This window comes from Dipteris shenzhenensis, chromosome 6 (genome assembly GCF_047967505.1).
Source record: "Dipteris shenzhenensis isolate YYH24624 ecotype China chromosome 6, Dip_SZ_1.0, whole genome shotgun sequence".
NCBI lineage: Eukaryota > Viridiplantae > Streptophyta > Polypodiopsida > Gleicheniales > Dipteridaceae > Dipteris > Dipteris shenzhenensis.
In genome coordinates, this window is record NC_141601.1 from 53,205,820 (window position 1) to 53,229,620 (window position 23,801).

General features: G+C 43.6%; 1 protein-coding gene and 1 pseudogene across 2 annotated transcripts; both read right to left on the minus strand.

The window, feature by feature from the left end:
• Positions 1–23,005, minus strand: part of LOC147901337 (uncharacterized) — a 44,481-nt pseudogene extending 21,476 nt beyond the window's left edge.
• On the minus strand, positions 2,689–3,900 carry LOC147901338 (uncharacterized). 2 transcript variants are annotated; one of them, XM_087375456.1, is made up of 4 exons: positions 3,755–3,900; positions 3,478–3,632; positions 3,235–3,360; positions 2,689–3,120 (listed from the first exon to the last, which is right to left on the minus strand). In XM_087375456.1, the coding sequence occupies exons 3-4, from the start codon at positions 3,325–3,327 to the stop codon at positions 2,872–2,874; spliced, it is 342 nt and encodes a 113-aa protein (XP_087231582.1). In that variant the 5' UTR covers positions 3,328–3,360; positions 3,478–3,632; positions 3,755–3,900; the 3' UTR covers positions 2,689–2,871. The 2 variants fall into 2 exon arrangements, with proteins under 2 accessions (XP_087231582.1, XP_087231581.1); XM_087375455.1 differs by having other exon boundaries at positions 3,478–3,900.
• Positions 23,006–23,801: the final 796 nt, after the last annotated feature.

Genomic DNA, 23,801 nt, shown 5'->3' on the forward strand with positions numbered 1-23,801 from the left:
CCTACTTCAGCAGCTCAAGGCATGGTAGTGGTATCACTCTTTGTAATGCATTGTAGGACATGTTTAATTGGTTTTTCATATGTTTACTACGTAGGACGCTGAAGTCTAAAAGAGAAAAAGGCATCTAAAAATGGCAAGAGCAGTTCATATTGTATCAATAAATAGAAGGCATTGTGCTTGCAAAGCATCCACAGGGAGTCGAGGAATCTCATGTTGGTTGCAAAGTAGGGTTAGACAAGGAAGCCAATGAGTCCAACAAGAATCTAAAGCTATGGTGTGATTGTATGCTACTCTATAAAGTATAAAGTGTATGTTCAGACCACAATTTGAGTAGCCATGCATGGTGCTATGTCTATGTTTGGAAGTATAGGGTCAAGGGAGGGGTGGGGAGGCAAGGGTTGGGGTCAAGGTGGAGAGGTGGGAGGTAGTGGCGAAAACGACGACGACAATAATGGGTGAGGGGATGCACTCAAAAAACCCTAATTAGAAGGGACCTAAAAAGGGTTGACGAGGTTTAAATAGTTTAAGAAAGGCTAAATAAAATAGTTTTCAAACCTATCACACTTCTATGGTAATGGTTAAGAACACTACCAAGCCCACTAAATGCCACATTAGGACTCCACCCTAATCTTCTTCCTCCTACTCGATGGCCTCCTCCGAATGCACTGTGGGCAATACTAATCCCTCTCGTGATTCCTCCCCTAACACTAATCCTCCTCATGAGCCCTCTCCTCCTCATGAGCCCTCCCCTGACACTATCACCTCGTGTGAGCCCTCGCTCGATACTAATCCCTCTCGTGAACCCTCTCATAAGCCCTCCCCCAATACTAATCCCTCTCCTGAACCCTCTCATAAGCCCTCCCTTAATACTAATCCCTCGTGTGAGACCTCCCCTCCTAATGAGAAATTCCCTCATCCCTTTTCTCATCCATCCCCTCACCACCAACCCTCTCTCCTAGCTGGTAGTGCTATTGAAGAGAAAATGATGTTTGTAAATCTCTAAACATTGAGATCCTTACTAGAGGAGTCTCAATAAAGCAAACAGCAAGGAATTCCACATTGCTTCCAAATCTTCTTGTGATACAAGGATAGGAATGATGATCTTGGATATAGTACCTCTACCATGTCAAGTACCACCACCTCGAGTAGTACCTCTAATAGTAGCTAAGGGTCCAAAGAAGCAAAGAGTGAAGAGTACACCAAGAAGCCTCAACCATATGGACAATATTCAAGAATGAGGGGAGAATCTCTAAATGCAAGCACACTAGCAAGTTGAAAAAATGAGGAAGCACAAGGAAAGAGAAAATAACAAAATTCAAGGTAGATAATAGGCCATGGCTAGCCATGTTCGAGTACCCGTGGAGCCTCCACCAAAGGTGAAGAAGCATCGCCGTGCAAAACTAGGCGCAAGGGCACTTAAAGAGATTAAGAAATTGGACTTAAGTACTGATAATTGGATCCCACGTGCTCCTTTCCAACACGTTGTACGTGAGATCACACAAAATTACACTTAGCAAAATTGGAAAGAATATCACAGCGTCAAGATACAAGCCCCGATAGATAGAATATCATGATCAAGCAATTAGGTGCATACAAGATTCCCCATGCTTTCTACCCAACACACAAAGGAATCAAAATCCACTCGCTACTAAGGAATTGTGTGTTTAGCAATATTCACAGGACCTAGGTAGCCTACTAGTTAGTCCTCTCACCTCCTTGCCACTAGGCTGTAGCATTCTAGTTCCATCTTATCATGCACCGCAGTTGTGGGTAAGAGCATGCATCATGAATAGAGAGAGAGGTTCATTGATTGTAACCTACACATTCTACTATGCACATTAAACACTACCAAGTATGATCAAATTTTCCATGCAGGGAACAATATACATACCTTCATAAGACCAGAATATATCCAATCTTACAAATCAATTTAAAATTTTATAGAAAGCATAAAGTGGTCCTTGAGTGGTAATGCATCATCAAAATGCAGATGCGAAAATCCAGCATTGCAAGCATGCGATGCTTTACGTGAAGGGTTCTTCTTCTTCCTGGCATAGACAAAACATAGTATGTAGCTTCACATTGCATTAACATAAAACAGGACTACAACAACCATGGCACTTCTGCTCACAAACGTGTAATCTTCATAAACAAGCCCGTTCCCTCAATACACCACTTCAGGAATCTTCTCAAAAGACCTACCAGAATCCTTATGTAGCACCGCTCCCCTTGCTGACGCCTGTTCCATACTGTGACATGGCAAAGGGATCCACAACTGTGTATTCATCAACAAGCCCCAAGCATCCTCCTACAACAGTGCCCTTGCAAAAAAACTTTCTTCCCCGTGTGTGTGTGTTATACTCTCTCTTAAACACTCGTTTTAACAGGAAAAAACCATAAGAGAACTGCTAGAACAGGTTACAGTAACCTTTTTTAGCCGCTAATCGGATCTTTTTGCAAAAGCACCCTCAATGGCATTTGCCTGGCATACAGGTTGTAGCAAGAATTGTCCACCTGCCTTGACATTTGCAAGACCTACAGCCTCTCTGGTGGCACACAACTCTTTGGAGCATGCAGACCTGCACTGGGCAAACAATATACATGCACCTGCTTGGGAAAATGGCCAAAACGGCCCATAAACAGGTTCAGGTTTGCGCTTGGCAGACCTTTGTGTTTTAGAGACGACTATGATGATGCTGAAAACAACATCCTCAGCACAATAGACGCACAGGTATTTCATCCTGACAGACAGATGCTAACACCAACCAGATTACTGGAGTAACAATACTATGCTTGCAAATTGTGACTAAGAAGAGGACAGACATATAAAAGCAAAATATGAATCACAACAGATCAAAGCAGTGATGTAACTTAAAATTTGAAAGTACGCATTGCCTCTGAAGCACAGAGAAGAGTCGACGTATCTTTGCAGAAAGCAGCACGCACATAGCGTCTTCTGTAATCATACTTGTCAATGCCTCCAGTCAACATATGTAAGCCTGCAGCATCTTGAGAACTCTCACAATCCTGTCTCAAGTATTTTCCTGTTGCATGGAAAAACCCACATCCAGGTACCATAGCAATGCCAGCTGTCTCAATGAGTTCAGAAACATACTCCACCTGGATAAGTCCCAAACGAACACTACATCCTTAGACCTTCAGAAAAGTAAAAGTGGATCTCTACAATCTAAGGCCAAATCAAATCAGACAGAAATGAAGGGATACGTAATGTACATCGCTTTTTCCATATGTTTCTGGCAGTTCAGCAAAAACAAAAAATGATCCCTGAGGCCTGAACAGAATCTTAAGGCCAGCTTTATCAAGCATGGAACAGATGGTGTCTCGTCGTTTCTCATATTCCTGCAGAAGATGGGATCAACTGTAAGAGAATAAAATTTCCCAGGACCATGCAACCAATGACAGCAATATAGTTCACAAAGCATGAGCCCTTCTGAGAAAGCAAAACCAAGATAGCACCTGTCTTAAAACGTTGTAGTAATCAGCACAGCTTTGCAAGGCTGTTACAGCAGCCTCTTGAAATGGGGCAGGTGCAGAATCAGTTATCTTCACATGAATATTTTGAATTGCTGATGACAGGTTTGCTGAGGCAATGGCCCAGCCAACTCTCCAACCTATATTTGTTCTTAATCTGACATCAATAATTTCTCTTGGATTTTAAAATATTTTGCAAAGGCCAGGGAGAACAAGCAGGTTTGGAGTGGTATGCATAAATCTGCTCACAGAAAAAGATTACCCCAAAAGATGCAGTCTCAGTTTTGATAGAAACCTGTCACACTGTATGTCTTTGACAATGATGATGTGACAATTGTGCGCTCCAGCATTCCTGGGAAAGATGCAAGACTAATATGCTTAACTGATCCGAACGTGATGTGTTCGTAGACCTGTCAGAAGCCATGTGAAATCAGATTTGGAGCTGTCCACAACGAAGACCAGCAAGAAAATGCAAGAGAGAAATAATTAACCACACCACTCCACAGAGAATACTAAAGTCTGAATTTTCTTATAAAACCTGAAACCTGCGGCATTTTGTTCATTTCCACACATAAAGCTTTCAAGCTCTGAACTCAATTCAACATGTGATTGTTAAAGTAGATTACGCTCACATTCCAACATTCCAGGCAACACTGTGTATACCTCTAAATGAATCCAGGAACTCAAATAGTGTCTTTTTAACCCCATAATAATCTGCCATCAGTCTGGCTGCCAATTTACTGTTATCCTTCTTGCTTTTCTTCTCATCTTCTGAGGACTCTGCCTCTGACTCCGTCTGTGATAGATTCAACTCCAAAAAAGAGGTATCCTCTGTTTTCTTCTTCTTTTTCTTTCTATCCATCTTTCCCTACGCTGCTCGCATCCTTTCCAATCGAGCAGCTGATTCTACCACTCCATTTATATGATCCATATCCACCATTGCAGATGCATCTTCAAGATACCTTTGATCAGGTTGTCACATTGCTTTTGCAGGAGGAGAAGAGCCGTGCAAAATCGGCTGCCTCCTGAATGCAGATCAAGCCTTTGCCACTGACCATAAACATGAAGGCAAGGGGGGCAAGTACCACATCTTCTTCTAGCCAGGGTGATGGCAAGAAGAAAAAGATATTGCAGGAAGCCCGGACATGACATTTCAGGATCCAGAAAGCGCATTGCTTCAGAGAAGAGAAAAACCCACCACGACTTGTAGCTTGTTGGAAGTGAACACAGCCATGAGGCAGCAAATATTGCTCTTGATGATTGGACATTTGTTGTCACATGCCACTACGATCCTTCAAGCATGGTGCAGCTTTCTCTATGGTGGCTGATTCTATATCTGATTGGTATTTTGAAAGAGGTGCTTCCAAGCACATCACCTCCTACAAGAAACTATGTATGTCATTGGATCATTGACCTAAGGGGGGCATAGTTACACGTGCCAACAATGCATCTTATCTGGTGAGAGGCACTGGTCAAGTGGAAGTCACATCAGTCTCAAGTGATGTAGTCACTCTAGTGGAGGTTTTATATGTTCGAAGTATCCAGAAAAATCTGATTTCTATTTCAGCCATTCCTACAAATCGCTATAGAGTTATCTTTGATGGTTATCTTTGTGCCGTGTATGACTTCCAACATGATATCAATATTGTACTCACTAGAACACTTACCAGAGGGCTATATAATCTTGACTCTTATGAGATGTACAAACATGTTAGCACTTAGTCTTGGTATGGCCTTGTAAGCTACTTAGGACTACTCCTAGTTAACCAGTTGACTTTAGGGCCATATATTGGCCACTCTTGTACTTAATTCATTATACATTTGCAAGTACTTTCATTTCTTCTCAGCTGTTGTTTTCTCTCTTGCATTCCACTTCAATTCCATTGCTCCCTGCACCTAACAGTGGTATCAGAGCAATGTTCTTGACTCCTACATGCTTCCCCTGTGCTCAGTTTCAGCTCAGCTCCCCAACCAACAGCTTGTTTTTCCTGTTTAACAGCTCGTTTTTTGTGACAAAAGCTCATTTTTGTACTCCACTTGTAGATTCAGCTCCAACAACAGCTTTGCACAGTCCCACGACTATTCCCAGGCCATTTCTAGTCATTTTCACTATCATTGCAGCTTGTACCTGCTGAGAACAACAGATGGAGCTCCAGTGAGTCAACAGTTGCTGGGAAAGAGCTCAGCTTGTGGCCTCGACAGCAAAAACTTGTTTTTGGAGCTAAAAAGCATTCCCACGACTGTCTTCTGAGGTTTTTCCGTTCCATTTCGAGTTTTTGGCTGTTTCTGACATGTCAATAGCTAGGTTAGTTTCTGGCTCACATTGGCATGGATTTTCTGGCATTTGCATTGAAAATTGGGGCTTTTTTAAAGCCTTTTGGCTGCATACTGCAGCATTAAGCATTGGTTGACTACAGAAAATTTTGGGGCCTTTCTTCAATTTGCCCTCTTTTTAGCTCAATTTCTCATTTGCCCTCTTTTGGGTGCAATTTCCCACCCCAAATTTGTAGTGTATAGCACTCAGATTGCCTAAGTAAGGCTTTGTCCTTCAATTTCTCCCATCAACTTAACAAGAAATTTGGGCTTTTACTCCCGTTGACTTGCATTGGCATTGGACTCTACTTTCACATACATTGTAGCAGTTTGTGCAGACATTTTGGTGCAGGACAGTTTTTGGGGACAATACTTTGCAGTTGGCTCAGTGTTTGGGCAGCCTAACTGGCATTTACAATTGCAGAGCTTTTGCTGTCATTTTTGGGTTGGCATTTGCAGATTTGCAATCAGCTTTTGAGCAGCCAGCTCATTGCAGTGATAGCCTTGAGGCTTTTACATTTGCAGGGCATGACACTTTCTTTTTTGGGGATTTTCATTTGCAATGGCCAATATGGATTTGTTTGGCATGATTTCAGCTGAAGATAAACTTGACGGTACCAATTACCCCATGTGGTCGTACTTAGTGAGCCACTTCTTGGTACCCAATAATTTTTGGGGCATTGTATCTGGATCAGACACTAGACCTGTCTCTCAACCACAGGCACTTGTTGCCACCTCTGGCTCTACTACCATTGCTGCACCAGATTCTCTCACACTAGACCAGACCCGTTGGGATCAGAGGGATTCCCAGGCCCATGCTGTTAATTTCCATACAAGAGATTCATTATTCCTCGCATTGCTTATCTCACCAAAGTCAAGGATTTTCATGGGCAGCTTATTAATGTGGGTGAGATTGTCCCAAATGCACAGGTGATTCCCACGACACTTGATGGGCTCCATGTCTCATATCACGTATTTGCTATGACATTGAGATTGGTGGCTATGGGTAGCCCCAACCAATATTCCTTTCATCAACATGTTTACCTAGTTCTGCAGGAGAAGCAAAGTTGTCAAAACTGGGTTGCTTCTATTCTTGCCACGCCTTTATCACGGATCATAGGCACAAAGGCAAAGGGGGGGAAATTGTTAGAATTATTGGTATATTCTAGGCAGTGGCCAATGTACTGTAATAAGTAGGTTAGGGGCACTTTTCCCTCATTGAGGTTTTTCCCCCTAACCACAGTTAGATCCCTAACTACGGTTAGTGGATAGGATAAGGTTTTGTCACTTGACAAAACCTCTCACTCTCTTGTACTTTCATACTCATCTATTCAGATGTTTTGCTCACTCTTGCATTATGCTCCCTCTTCTCTCACATTTGGTATTAGAGAAGGTTCTTCCTGCCCGTGCTTCAGCTGCTCCCGCATTCTGTCCGTACAGCTCCCGTCGGAGCTCAGCTTCTGTACAACATGTCCATACCTACCCTCGTACAGCCCGTATAGTTTCGTATCGTCTTCCATCGCCAGCCCGTCTGTACATTTGCAAGTCGCCGTACATTTGCAGATCGCCATCCGTACCAACTCGTTGTACATCTGCTGACAGTTCCATATTGTCATACCAGCTCGTCCATACCTTGTACGAATTTCATACGTAGACTGCGCCTCAGATCCGTGGCCATACATTTCTGTACGGGTGTATGAATCCTGTCCGTACTATAGGCCATACACTGTACCTTGCCATACTGACAGCTCCGTACAGTTTGAAGGCGTCCATACTTCGAGGAGTTTTTCTTTGCAGGTGATCTTTGGAAGGCGCATTCTTGCAGACAGCCATTGTTTGGCTTAGTTTTCTGGGAGCACATTTGGGGCATCCTGTTTTGTTGCCACGTATTGAGAGATTATGAGAAAAGAGAAACATTTTGTATTATTACAAAAATTTTAAATATTATAAAATTTGGGCAGCCTTGGGCCTATTTACAATTGGCCATTTGCATCTTGAGTGCAGCCTTGAGCCCTATATATACAAAAAATTTCTTGTTTTCATTCTTTAGTGCATCTCGAAAAAGGTCAAACATAAAACAAGGCACCTCCAGTTTGAAAAGAATACTAGCCCACATTGCAATCCTTTGAAGGAGGCCAGACATAAAAGGACCACCAGTGGAGCTCCACATCAAAGGGAATAAGTATTACCCTACCATGCAAGCCTTTGAAGTAGGTTGTCCATAGATAGAATACGAACTCTAATGAGCATCAGGGGAAAAATAAGAAAACTCTTCCAAAAAAATGCAATTTGGCAGTGGAAAGATGATTGGGGAGCTTTGCAAGCAGTTTTGGACTCAGTTTGAGTCATATTGCAGACATTTGCCACTTTTTGCATATATACTTTGCAGATATTTGGGCATTTGCATAGCATTGTGGTGCATTCCAAGCCTTTGATAGGCTGTGACAGTAGTTGTCATTGTGGACAAAATTTTTGGCAGACTTTGGCTATGCATTTTACATCCCAAGAAGGGATTTTACTCGTCTAGTTTGCTGCATTTTTGAGTTTTCTGGCAGAAATGGCTCAGAACAACCCCAATGAGGTGTTTGGAGTCCTCACACAGGAGAATAAGTTGGATGGTGACAACTACTCCTTGTGGAGTTTTCTGGTTCGCAACATCTTGGTTAGCAGACATATTTGGGATTATGACATTGGATATGAGACAAGGCCAGAAACTGTGGCTACACCTGTCACTCCTTGGTTGCAGCTCCTTTCTTTTAGCTACTCTCTCTTTTGCGAGCTGCTCTTAAGCCCGGGAAGGACATTATAGCAACAAGACACCTTCACTCGAACTTGAGGATGAAGTTACGTCCAAGGCTATACCGCATCCTCCCAAAGTGTTGCTTAGGGAGATAGATTTCCTCAAGGATGAGCTTTGGGAGGCTCTTCACTATTATAAGAATCCTCAGTACCAGAAGTATATTGCAAAAGGCTCGTGCTGTCCTAAATGTAGACAGTGTTGGCTTTTGGAGCCACAAATCTAGGATTGAAAACACATAAAATGACAAATCATACATTACGTATTTCAATGATACGTCATAAAATCACGAGACCTTCCAAAATACATATTTCCAAATACAATTGAGACGAACAATTGTGACACAGCTTGAGAGGCAAAAACCTCTATTAGAGAAGAACCGACACTGTAAGACTCTGGCCGCACCTCTACAAAGTTTGTAGGCCTTACATGGAATGAAACAAGACTCTTCTACGGACCCTAATGAGTTTGCTCAATGACCTCTACTGACACCGACTCTCATATGAGAGTTTGGACAAAGAGAAACAAGATCATCTCCTTTCAACCTATTTGTAAAAGAGTCCAGCCGCTTCAACCATCATCTTACAAGAGATTCCATCGGTCCACTGTCAAAGCGCCATGCAATTACGTAGGCAGATCAATGCATAAGGTGACACGTCAAATTACCCATCCATGCCTCCAAGAGCCATCCAGAAGATGGCGGTGGGTTATTTCACCCCCCACAAACATAGCTTCCTACGAAGATCATTTTCCAATAGACAGCATGTTCTAGATTCTTTGTATCACTTGTGAGTTATTGGGATTTGTACACATTGAAATGATCGATTCTCTCGCTTCCTTTGTTGAAGAGGGGATTCTGTCTCTTCAAGCCAAAGATTTCTAGACCTGGATCATCGACAGTGGGGCATCTCGAAATATGAGTCTTTCTCTAGCTGGGTTGAAGCATTTTGTGATCTCCAGAGGGGATGTCTGTATCGGTGATAGCTCTTACATCAAAGTTCGTGGTGAAGGCTGTGAAGAACCAAACTTTTCAAGAATGCAAATGTGTGCAATGCATGCAGAATTTGAATGCGAATTGGCCATCCAATGGGGAAGAGCGCCCTCATGAGAGTACTTGTTTCTATTTCGATCTACATGCAAGATGGGAGAAAGAAGGCGGATGAATGCAATGTGGTAGAGAGAATGCTATGTGAGATTCACAATGAAGGGTGATACCCTTTCATTAATGTCCCTTGAGATCACTTAAGTTCCATCTTTCCATTTACACCTACCCTTATCCTATGACCCAAGCACCTACCATTCAATGCAAAATGCACCCTTCCCTTTCCTATTGCCCCTAGGACCTAGACACGTGTGCACATCTTTATTACTAATCATCGGCCAATGTTACATAGTTTGGTGGTACTATTTACACCGCTTGATCGATCATAAATACAAACATATAACCGCACCATCAAGTTGGCACCTAACAATAATAAGGTTCTAATGATTATTAATTAACTAAATAATCATTTCCCTTGTCATGACACTCCCTCCTGCTTGAATGAGCATAAGTCCTCTTCTGGATTATTGCTTCTCTCTTCCTCTTTCGTGCACTTTCTCTTGTTACTTCTGCAATTGCATCGCTCTTTATAATCTACGAGTATCTGTGGAAAATATGTAAAGGACTCTTCTTCCATCCATTGTGCATCACTAGCTGGCTGGTTTTTAAACTTCAGTAAATACATATATCTCTTCTTTCCACGAGTACTCTTCTCTTTATGATACATAATCTATTCCGGAGTAAGAACTTCAATCCCATCTTCAAGTTCAAGTTCTTCTTGATGCTGAATATCCAAAAACGCAGAAGTATCGCCATGGTATCTCTTCAAATTGCTCACATATAAGATATTCTTCATACGCCAGTGGGCTGGTAATTTCAGCTCATACACTCTGGATCTTTCTTTTGGATATAAAGCTGCTGAATCTGAAATGGACCATAAAACTTTGGTCCTAACTTGACATGTTTTGTACTTCCTCTCACTGACTTGATTCTTCTTTTAACAATCTTCAATAAAACCCAATCATCCTCCTTGTAATAAACTTCTTTTCTTTTCTTATTGGCTGCCCGCTCCCCCAAGTGTGTTATTGGAGTGGGTAAACATTGCCCATACATGATTTCAAATGGGGCTTTCTTGGTGGAAGTATGTACAGTGTTATTATAAGCAAACTCTAACATGGGTAAGAATTCTGGCCACCTTCTAGGTTGGTCATGGACAAATGCTCGAAGTATAGTAATTATGGTTTGATTGGCATTCTCACTTTGTCCATCTCCTTGAGGATGGAAGGCTGTAGTAAATTTCAGTTTTGGTTCCAAGATTCTCTAATAGGGCTGTCCAAAAGTTGCTAATGAAACGGCCATCATTATCGGATACAATAGATTTTGGTAACCCATGTAACCTAAAGATTTCCTTAATGAATAACCTTGCTGTTTCAAGAGCAGACAACTCCTTTTTACAAGGAATAAAATGAGCCTGTTTACTCAGCCTATCTATAACAGTGAAAATCTGCTCAAACTGACCAACCTTGGGAAAACCTGACACAAAATCCATTGTAATGTGTTCCCACCTTTCAGAGGGAATAGGCAAACGATGCAAAAGACCAGCAATCTTACTTGTGTCAGATTTAATGCGCTAACATACGTCGCATTGTTGAGCAAAAGCTTAAACTTCTTTGAGAAGTTTAGGCCAATGGAAGTACCTCTCAATATTATCAATGGTCCCTCTAATGCCTCTATGTCCAGAATATGAACTCGCATGTAACTCACTCATAACTAGATACCGAAATGTTTTTGGTACACATATGGCACGTTCCAACAATAAGTATCCATCCATGATGGAATAAGCCTCTAAACCCCCGACCTCGTTACGTTGAAAATTTCAGCTAAGTCCTCATCTAAAGGATAAGCCTCAACCATCGCTCCTAATGATTTCTCCTTAATCACAGAAATGTGATTAACTTGGGGCCATCTACTCAAAGCATCAACTACTAAATTCTCCTTTCTTGGCGGACATTCAATATTTGGTTGCCTAAAGGATTGAATATATTCAGCCCATTTGATTTGCCTTGAAGAAACAATGGGTTGAGAAAACAAGTGCTTGATACTTTGATGGTCAGTCTAAATCTTGAAAGCAGAACCATATAGATAATGCTTCCATGACTTTAAAGCATGAATGCCTACCAATAACTCCTTCTCATACGTGATATATTTCAATTCAGCCCCTTGAAGCTTTCTACTCTCATAAGCAATGGGATGCCCTCCTTGCATCAACACTGCCCCAATCGAGGTACCACTCGCATCCGTACATACAACAAAGAACTCTTTGTCCATATCCGGAAGTATTAACACTGGTGTAGTGACCAATGTTCTCTTAAGCTACTTGGTAAACCTCTCTTTACTCATACAAGGAATGCTTCTTCAACAAATCTATTAGTGGAGATGCAAGACGAGCAAAATTCTTAATGGATTTGCGATAATAACTACACATCCCTAGGAAAGATCTCAGCTCATGTATATTTTTGGGTATTGGCCATTCAATTATGGCCTTGACCTTTTTAGGGTCAACCCGAATTCCCTCAGCAGACACAATGTGTCCCAAATACTCTATTTGTGTCTTGAAAAACTCACTCTTCTTGGTATTTAGGAACAATCGATCCTTCCTTAGGAGCTCCATCACCTTAGCAAGATGATCCTTATGCTCTTCCTCAGTCTTGCTGTAAACTAAAATGTCGTCAAAGAAGACTATGATAAATTTTCCCAAGTAGGGACGCAAAACCCTTCTCATCAGCCTACTAAAAGTGGCTGGAGCATTAGTTAGGTCAAAAGGCATGACCAAAAACTCATAATGTCCAATGAGAGTGCGAAAAGTAGTCTTATGTTCATCTCCATCTTTCATCCAAAGTTGATGATAACCAGATTTCAAATCCAATTTGCTAAAAACTTTAGCACCTTTAAGCATATCCAATAAATCATCCACTCTTGGAATCGGATACCGGTTCTAAATCGTAAGTTTATTCAAAGCACGGTAATCTATACACATATGATATGATCCATCCTTCTTCTTGACCAATAATACAAGTGCTCCAAATGGAGAACTTCTTGGTTGAATCAGGCCTTTTTGCAATAGATCTTCAACTTGTTTTTCTACCTCCTCTATTTCTATCCTGTTCATCCTGTATGGGGCTCTACATGGAGCTCTAAGTCTATGGCATGATCATCTTCTCTCTCCATAGGCAATTCGAATGAGTCATCTCTTGAAAATCGATCCTCATAAGCTCTAAGGAACTCATTTCTCTCCTGATCTTCTTTCGAGATATGAAGATATCGTGAATCATATATATACACAAGATTACAATCTACTCCTCTTTTAACCAATCTTTTCGCTTGGGTAGGAGTAATCAATGGAATTGTACACACATCTCGATGCCCTATGATCCATATGTTTTTATCCTTATGTACAAAGCAACAATGATGAGTATGAGGATGAATAGCAGGGTTAAGAATCATACCGCCATGGTTTACCTAGAATCATGTCAACGTCTTGTAAAGGAGCTACTAGAAAATCCCTTCGATCTCTATATTTTTATATACGAATAGGAATATTCCATACTATGGATGTGTCTTCTTCATTATGTCCCTTAAAAGCTCCTGAGAGTGACATGTTTTTTTATAGGTTCTGGTTTAAGATGGAGTAATTTTACCAATCTATCACTCACTAAGTCATAATTACATCCATCATCTAGAAGAACCACTATTCTCTATCCATACACCTTTAAAAGATCATGAGGCCCAAAGGTACTGGCTGAATGGACGGCATTCACTATTGGCTCAATAGTCACGGTAGATTTCGAGGGTGACAAGGTAGAAGCCTCACCCTCCTGCTTGGATTCCTTGGCTTTCCTTTTTACTGAATTCGTCTTGGCAATTTTAGCCAAGAGAACGGGACACTTATGCCATACGTGCCCTAGCTTATGTTTCTTACACTCGAAACATTTTTCTTCCTTAATCAAATTCTTCTTCTCTTCGTCCGTCATAGAAGGAAATGGCGCCCAGCTAGGATGTGATTGGCTGTTCACATTCCTTACAAGAGCTTTACCCTTCCCTTTATTATTCTTAAACCGGTCTGGTTTCCTAAAAGTGGGTATGTTGTTGGTCTTAGATGTTGACCCACCCTCCTTATTGAATAGTTTACGAGGATTCAATTCCCTCTCGTCTATTTCAGCCAGCTTAGTGAGGTCCGTAAGTGTGGTCGGGCTAAACATTTCAACCTCATATCTTACTTTTGGGCTTAAGGCTGCTAAATACTTCTTTCTTCCATCTTCCTCACTCTTTTCGCGTAACTCTAGAGAGAGTTTCCAAAACATGGCCGTAAAATCTGCATTACTCTCATTATCGAACTGCCTAAACCTCTCCCAACGAAAGGTTAGGTTCTCTTCATGCCGATTTTTATGAATTTTTTCAAAAACCATCGCGCAAAAAGGCCATCTTTTTCAAATAAACGTAAAATTCACATGAAAAAGAGGAAATTTTCAAAGATTCCCCTAGAGTTCTCTTTTTGACGTTACAGTTCTCAAATTAGATGTTACACTGTCTAAGATGAAAGGGAATAAAAGTACTAATCAAATGTAGGGAGTATGGCATCTCCCTAAATCCAACAAAATGCCAGTTCATGGTCATCCAAGGAGTTGTTTTAGGACACATCGTTTGTCAACATGGGATTGCAACTAACATGGATAAAATCAAAATCATCATGGAATTGCCTCCACCTACAAATTCCAAAGCTGTACAGGTCTTTATGGGACATGCCGGCTATTATAGAAGATTTATATTGCGTGAAAGTGCTTTCAGTTGCTCCACAAACTTAGCCCATTCATGAATAGGCTCTTTTCCTGTTTGTGACAAAGACCGCCACATTAGAGCATCCTTTTGCACATGCAATGTGGCAACCGACTCCCGCTTCGCTTGTGTCCAAAAACCTCTTCAAATGACCTCTTCTTCCCTCTCTTTTACGCTCTTCTTTTTGTATTTCTGCTGTAAACTGATACACTCTATTTGGGCTACTAATTTTGTCACCCCGTTAGGACACCCCGTTCCCCATCCAAGAGCAAAGTTTTCTCTCAGACCCTCAAGAATTCAAGGTTTGAGGGAAGGAGAAGTTTCTTTGCTGTCCAAAGTTTGGGTGTGTGCAGAAAACAATGTTCGCAGCAAACACGTGCCAAAGAAAGGTATCGCCTAATTTCGTTATTTCGTGCTCTCCGCTTGTTTCTTGCTCTCGCGTGTCGTCCGCTGTTAGTCTTTGTACGCCGGCCCGTCGCTTCATGCGTCCTTTTCGCAATGCACGAGTGCTACCATCGTCACGCCCGCCACAATTTCACACGCTGTTGCTCACTTCTTCCCTGATCGCATCGACCTCTACCCGCCCCCGCGCTGCTCCCTCGCTCTCCTCCTGTCCCGGTCATGAACTGTCACCGCTTAGATACCAAATGTGAAGAACCAAACTTTTTGAGAATGCAAATGTGTGCAATGCATGCAGAATTTGAATGCCAATTGGCCCTCCAATGGGGAAGAGCGCCCTCATGAGAGTACTTGTTTCTATTTCAACCTACATGCAAGGTGGGAGAGAGGCGGTGGATGAATGCAATGTGGTAAAGAGAATGCTACGTGAGATTAACAACGAAGGGTGATACCCTTTCATTAATGTCCCTTGAGATCACTCAAGTTCCATCTTCCCATTTACACCTACCCTTATCCTATGATCCATGCACCTACCATTCAATGCACCCTTCCCTTTCCTATTGCCCCTAGGACCTAGACACGTGTGTGCACATCTTTATTACTAATCATTGGCCAATGTTACATAGTTTGGCCATGACAAAGGCAACCTCAACATCATTCCAAATGGCAAAGGAGAGATGCACTCTTCCCGCGTACTGTTTGTTCCCTCTCTTGGATTCAATTTGTTGTCTGATTATGCGATGTGCCATCTTGATACCACAGTATTCTTTGATGAACACTTTGTGGAGGTCTGACATAAAGCTACCGGTCAGGTGGTTCAAATTGGTACAGTAAGTCATGGCATTTACACCTATTGCCAGCCTTGGCCGGGCTCTCTACTTCATGCTGTTGGTTGATGACTTTCACTACTATCATCATCCACGGTCTCTGGGATAAGAGGTGGGTCGACATCAACCATCGAAGAAGCAATCTGTTCATCAAAGATAGCATCCCTGCTGAGGATAATCTCCCTCTTGGACAACCTGTACCCTATAGATTGGGAATTGTACCAGACAAAGATCGTCTGGGTTGACTTCACATCTGACTTCCCCCTTTGCTTCTTCGAAATGTGAGCAAAGGCATCACACCCGAACACATAGAAATAGGATACATCTGGCTTCTTTCCAAAGTAGGTCTCAAAAGGGGTTGCTTTAGGAACAATAGACGTAGGAGAACGAGAGTTAGTACTACGCCCTAGCACTGTTCAATCATTGGTGTCAAATGGGTCTACAAGACCAAGTATTTCCAAGATGGTACTATGGATAAGCACAAATCCCGACTTGTGGCTGAAGGATACTCACAGCGATCAGGGATTGACTATGATGACACATTTGCTCCGACTGCCAGGATAGCCACTCTTAGAACAGTATTACCTGTTGTTGCAGCTCATGAGCAGTGGCCCATTTACCAGATGGATATTAAATCTGCCTTTCTCAATGGAGATTTAAAGGCAGAGATTTATGTGGAGCAACCGTGTCACGGGCATCCACAGCCCGTGGCCATACTAGACTACCACGCAGGCAGCCAGCTTAGCAACAGCCCGTGCAGCAACAGTCACAGCTGCAATCGCGGCAAAGGCGCCACATCAGTATGGGCAACAGTACGGTTAGCCATCCTAGTCGGTCTATTATGAGGCCCAAGGGGGCCTATAAAAGGCATCCCCTTGGCCTTCATTTCACATCCACTCCTCAGACCTTCAAGCCTTCAGAGCAGCACAGCCCAGGCCTCCCCGCAGCAGACCAACAAGGTAGCCTCAACCTCTTCAAGGATCTCACCTCCTCTAGGTAGTCTAGTCTTTCCGTTTTGCAATGAGGGTTTCAGCCCCTTCATACACTTGTATTCAGCCCTTTAGGCATTCGTTATTCAATCGTATCTATTTCCTCTTCGGAACTCCACTACATTCTCTCCCTCTGATTCTCTCACATCCACAGCATCACTTTGTGTATGGAGAGCATCATCTTGCAGTTGCAGTTAGTATTGAGCTAGGAGAGTCTACCTCCTGCTACATTGGTATCATAGCTTCAGATTGGTTGCAGTTAGTATTGAGCTAGGATAGTCTACCTCCTGAGGCAGAGGGTTGAGCTTCAAATTCTTTCCTGACAGAGGGTTATCCTATATTTGTTTTGTTAAATTTTGCGTGTACTACGGACTAGCGGTAGTACCATACTCCATTAGCCGCTCCCTCCCTTACTTCATTGCGCATCGGGCCAGCTCCCGTCTTCACCCATAGGTCTTTACACCTTGCGGTGTGAGGGGAAAGTTCGTTCAGAAGTCAAGAGGTCAGGGACAGCCCCATCATTTATGGTCCATACAAGATCCGGTAAGGACACCATGAGCACCAATGAGCAGACCAACACAGGGGGGGAGGGTTCAGTGCCTCCCCCACCACAGAACCCTGCAGACACTTCCATGTCTACCATGACAGCCATGTTGCAGGCTATGATGCAGATGCAGCAACAACAGTCCGAAGCTCTCTTCACCCGCATGACCCAACTTCAGAAGATGCGGGAAGATCATGAGCAGGCCACCAAAGGCTAGCTCGGGAGGCAAAAGAAGAACGCGATCGAAAAACTCGGGAAGCAAAATAAGAACGCGATCGAGAAGCTCGAGAAGCAGAAAGGGCAACTCAAAAGAAGGAGCTCCTTAGCCTTCTAAGCCTTGCGGTCTCGGAGTTCCTTGGCTTCTCGAGCCTCTCGATCGCGTTCGTCTTTTGCTTCCAGAGCTGCCCTTTCGGCTTCTCGAGCTTTCCGATCGCGCTCCTTTTGCTTCTCGAGCTGCCCTTTCGGCTTCTCGAGCTTCTCGATCGCGAACATACTGCTTGAGAAGAGAAGGAAGAACAGGCTCTACTTCGAGACCAAAGGGGGGAAAAAAGGAGAGACTTCTACCTCCAGCCAAGCCTTCTTTTCCGAGGAAGCTCAACTTCACACGGTACAATGGTAAGCACGAACCCTCAGTGTTAACTTCATGGCTCAATCAGTTCGAAAGTTATTTTTCAATGATGCCGACGAAGGACAACGAGCGGTTCATCTTGGCATCCATGCACCTCATACGCGATGCGGTCATCTAGTGGATCAAGTGGCAGAAGAACCACTATGATGCAGACAAGGAGACACCTTTCTACAATTGGACAGAATTCGTGAAAGATCTTCGATCACGGTTCCTACCACCACAGTACCTGGGCAAGCTCCAGGGTCAGTTCTATGAGCTACGCCAAGGAGACACTGAGACTTTGAATCATTATGCCAATAAGTTCACTCAGGTGTTTATACAGTTGCAGCTAGAGGAGCATCAGAAGCTGAGCAAGTTCCTTCATGGGCTGCGATCAGACATCCAGTGGTACATCCGTAGTTTTCGGCCATGGGACTATGAGGGTGCATACGAGCTTGCTCAGAACTTTGAGCTCAAGCACAAGGGTCAAGGACCCAAGCCGTTCAACAGTAAGAAGCCCCTGGAGTCCTTAGCAGCCATAGATGGAGGAAAGAAGGCCAGCACGGGGCAACAGAAGAACAAACAACCTATGCCAAAGAGAACCGTTGCTTCTTTTGCCATGAACACGGGCACAAAAAGCAAGATTGCCCGCATTTCAAAAAGCAGCACGCCAATGGATCACATCCAATTTCCATGCACGGGCCCAGCCCCTTTGCTGGTCTATGGGGCGACTTGGTTGGCAAGCCCAACCAGCCCCTATATAAGGGCAAGGGGCCAACCACCCTTGCTCCTCTCTTTGCCCCTTCTGTCCTCCATGTAGTACTGCTGGTCCTGCATCTGTTCAGGCATGTTCCAACCCTTAGATCCTGCTCTAGCCATCCACTGCCAGCATCGCCATACAGTTGTTGTTGGTCCACGCCATCATTGCCAGGTATGCTGTGAGGTGTGCTGCCACATGGCAGTCTATTTGCTGCCCATGTGGCAGCCCCATAGTTCTCTCTCTCTCTCTTTGTAGGAATGATGCCCACATGGCAGCCACAATTCTGCCCATGTGGCACTCTTCCAAACCCTCCCCAATGCTCTCCTTACATGGGGGCTTACAAATGGGGAGGTCACCTATCCATTTCCAACATCCTTTGTTCTCGAGGGTACTGGGGGTCTGATGATGAGTCCATCCTCCGATACTCTCAGAAAGTGGTTGTGATAGAACTAAATCTTGGTGGCAACTCCTGACCACCCCCAAGTTGAGATGTATGGAGCTGGAGGAGATCTAACCGTATGATACAATTAATCTCATCACGTGGGATCAACTCGATCAGTGCATCCATACTGTACTGAAAGGAGGGAAGCTGGTCCATCTAGATACCGTGGCAGGCAAGCCATACCATACTTTATCAACCTTGCTCTATGATATCTGTCTAGATGTAGCATCATCTCCAGGAAGCCGGGTGTGCCGTTGGAGTATCTGAAGGAATCCATCGCGTGAACCACCATCGTTGAACACCGACACGTGTATTATCGGAAGATGCCTCCTCTTGGCACGAACCGTCTCATTATGATCACTCGAAACCTGAAGTGCAAGCTCCCAAGCAACATGCGCATGGCAAACTCCTTTGGTCTGGTCCTGTACTGATATCAAAATCCAACTGATCTGCCATGGTTACAAGATCCGCTATCCTCTGTGGTAATTACATCACCATGCTACATAGCCCCCTATGATGCCCTCTCTGAGGTCAAATCTGGTAGACGGACAGCAATGAACCACTACGCTCCACAAACCACGGGCATCCAGCAACTCACTAGGAGCAAAACTACAGTGTCCAAAATCTTGCATTGGCAATCACCTCATCCGACCCATCCAGATGTCCAGCATCTTATCATACATAGCACTAATGGAGAAGGCTAATCAAAAAATAATCCACATTCTCTTCATTCAAGCTACGACTACTTGTGAAGACTGTATAATTTTATTTTAGTCTCTCCCAAACAAGTATTTCCAAGCAAAAAATGCTTACAAGCTAGCTGATAGTGCAACACACCACTTAAGATAGAAATAATGTTAGTGCAACAACAGCATGAACATGGACAAAAACTTCAAAAGGAGAACTTTGCATGTCTGCTAAAACGGCAAGAAATATATCTAGATGAATCTAGCAATGTTCCAAAGCTCATCCTCTGAAAACTCAACACAGTGCAGTTTCAATCTCATGATAGTCACTCACAAGGTTGAAAACCATAAACTCCATCACACATTGCAGGGACTAGCTACTATAGCATCCCCTTGATGTCTCAGCGCCCAATGCTGGGTATAGACCTTGAGCATCCATTTATATACCTAGATGAATCCAGGAACATTCCCAAGCTAATCCTCTAAAAACACAACATAGTGCAGTTTCAATCTCATGATAGTCACTCACAAGGTTGAAAACCATAAACTCCATCATGCATAGCAGGGACTAGCTACTATGACATCCCCACTGACGTCATCAGCGCCCAACAGTGGGTGTATACCATAGTATAGAAGGTCTTTGTACTGAGTTTCTGTGAGGACCAGATCAAGAAGAGCAAAGGTGACAGAGAGGGGATATAGAATTCAGCAGTATGCCCACACAACAAATAATGTTCAAGGAATCAGAGGGAAGAAAAGGCATTAGCATCGAGAGAAGTTGATGCCAAGATATGCCTAGAGCTCAAGGCGAGAGGGAGGCAAGGAATAAGAAAGAGCAGCAGAGAGCTAAGGTGGATAGAGCACTCTCTCCAAAAAAATATTATAGCATGCAAGAGCCATCGAAAGATGCTGAGCCAAAATGTCTGTCTACATACCTTTAACCACCAGAAATCAAATTAAAAACTATAACTACTTATCTTTTAATGGAGCACTCATTTGGGTACATTCACATCTCCTGCTATATTGCATAGGATTTCATGGCTGCATTAGATACCAGCCTATCAATTAACCGATTTCAACTAAATTATAAGACAAGTGCAAAAACAGATGCCGAAACCCTGGTCACGTATAATGCACACCTTGGCCATTTCTGAGCAGTCCAAACATGAAGCTCTCCTCCCAACCCAATACACTTGCATCTGCCAATTTTTCACGAGCTGTGCTTCATACGCGTTAGTGACTAGCCCTGTGATTTTTTAGCTCGGGATAAGCTTGAATCAGCCTTCGCGAGGACATCAAGTAGCTTCTTGTATATCTCAGTCATGGAACCAGGACCCTGCATTACCTTGTCGCCCAAAATCTGGCAGGCAGATTGTATCTTATCTGCCTTAGCAAGTGACGTTGCGATCACACCATATGTCACATCATCTGGACTACAATTCCTTTCCACCATCAAATCTAGCACCTCGAATGCCTCAACTACATCAGCAGCCATACAAAGACCACCAATACAAGCAGTAAATGATATTACATTGGGACTACAACCCCTATCCCACATCTCCGTCAAAAGCTTCCCTGCCTCTGGTATTCGATGTGCCTTGCAAAGACCAACTATTAAAATGTTGTAGACGACAACACTCCATGTGCAGCCTCTTTCCTCCATCTTCTTAGCAAGCTCGAGTGCCTCCTCCAAATAGCGAGCTCTACGAAGCCCATTCATTAGTATGCTATAAGTCACCACATCGGGCTTGTGACCCTTTTCTATCACATCTACTAGAGTCTGATAGGCTTCAACTAAAGAAAGTCCCTTGCAAATATTCTCCATGATGCTATCATAAGGGGCAGCACTGCTCTTTACCATCTTCTCAAACAATTGACTTGCTGGCTCCAGTCTGCCTGCTCTACAAAGAGCAGAAAGCAGTGTGTTGTAAATCCAGACATCTGGAACACAGCCAAATGCATTCATCTTCTCCAGTACTTTAAAACATTTGTTGACATCGCCTAGCTTGGCAAAATAGTCCACCAATATAGAGAACGTAGGAGTAGTGGGTGCACAATCCTCGTCCTTATTATATTTCTCCTCCATAAAACTTATGATCTTAGCCGCATCATCTATTCTGTCTGCTTTGCAGAATCCATCTATCAAGGTATTATAAGTGACAGAGTTTGGTCCGCAATCCCTAGAAGCCATAACATGTATAAGTTTCGTAGCCTCGTCAAAACGAGATGCCTTGCAAAATCCACTCATCAGAGCATTGTAAAAGGGGTATCAAGGTCCACATTACGTTCCACAGCCTCGTTAATGAGCCACTGAGCTTCAGCAAGTTTGCCGACATCGCAAAATCCACAAACAACGGTCGTGTACGTCACCTTATCAGGGATGAATCCTGCTTCTGTCATCTCTTTTACGAGTTCAAGAGCATCTTCCAGCCTTCCAACCCTACAGTACCCATCGATCAGAACAGTGTAAGCGATTTTGTCGGGCGAAGAGCCCGTATGCACCATCTCTTTAAAAAGCTCCTCGGCCCTCTTGATGTACTTGGCTTTCACAAAACAATGGAGGAGGATAGTATATGAGAAAAGCGAGGGCTGACAGTCAACACTTTTCATATGCTGGAACGTTCTCTCGGCTTCCTGCAACATGCCCAAGCGACCGTAAATCCTGATCAGGGTATTGAACAATTTCGCATCCCCAGCTATTCCTTGGTTTTGCATGTCCGCTAGACAGCGCGAAATACCACGGACATCTTGCGCCTGGCCCAAGACGTCTATAAGAGTAGTGTAAGACTTGACATTGTGCCTGTAGTTTCGTTGCTGTCCCGCCCAGCCGAAAAAACCTGTAGCAACGGCCGCACTGGCAGCACGTTTCAGAACTACGCGAACAAGGTAGGGTGAGACACTGGCAGCAAATGGACTGAGTGCTTCATTGAGGAGCGGGCCGGGCGAACCTCGTTCAAGGATCTGCAGGATTTGCTCGATGGTCTTCCAATCCTGGAAGTGATTCCATTGCTCCAAGTTTTTCTTCCTCGATCGACTGTTGGGACGTCGAAGGCCATAGCCAAACTCAAGACCAAAAGCACCTCCATGGATACTCTTTCCCCGTAGATTTCCCCGTGCGACTGCACAAAAACATGTTCGACGGGAGGAAAACATGGTGGGAAGTAGAGGCTAGAGCTTGGTGTTGCCATGAGCAGACGAGGAAGGACAGTCATCGCTCATCTCCTTAAACCCTTGACGATCCTTAAACCCTCACTTCATCATCCAAGAACTTGAATCTCTCCCTTCCCACAAACAAATCCTTATACCTACTCACCGAGTATCATACTCGGCGGTCGCCTCTCATTCGTGTTGCTATGGGTGTCCACAGCCCTTGGGCGACGCCGCCCACCAGGGGGAGGGAGGTGGGCATGCCGGACACCATTCGTTCCCTCCACGCCCATAACTCATGCCTCACCGTGTATCGATCCCCTCTCATTCGTGTTGTTGTCGGTGTCTAGAGCCCTCGGGCGCCTTAGGGAGGGAGGTGGGCGTGCCAGACACCCTCTCCTTCATGCCCACAGCTCAATATCAAGTGATTTTGAGCCACATCATCACTCGAACTCCCTTGTTGCAAAGTTGGGCATCTGGTTGGTGTGAACCCAGCCTTCGGTAGGATTCAAGGAATGTCTTTGCTCTCAAATCCACTTCTTCCTCGGTAATTCGATATGAGTAATAACTCGCAACTTCTTGGGAAATCCCCTATCAGTGATTCCTTTTTTAAATGGTTGGATACAAAATTCCTCCGAACGCAGGAAGCTTCTCCCTAGGTGTTTGCCTCGTCCTATGGGTGTGTGAAATGTCAACACCCAAAAACTAGAAAAAGCACCTCCCAAGGACATGGCGAACAAATGTGAATCCAGCCTTATTTTTTGCCCTGTGAAGGTGTTTTTTGGGCCTTCCATGTTTTTCTTTTATATTTGGTCAAGCTTACTTTCTTATATAAGTCATTAGTGTTTTAAATGAGTTACTTTATTTTAAGGATGCCATTAGTTTTGTACTTGATCAAGCTTACTTTGTTAAGTAAGTCATTA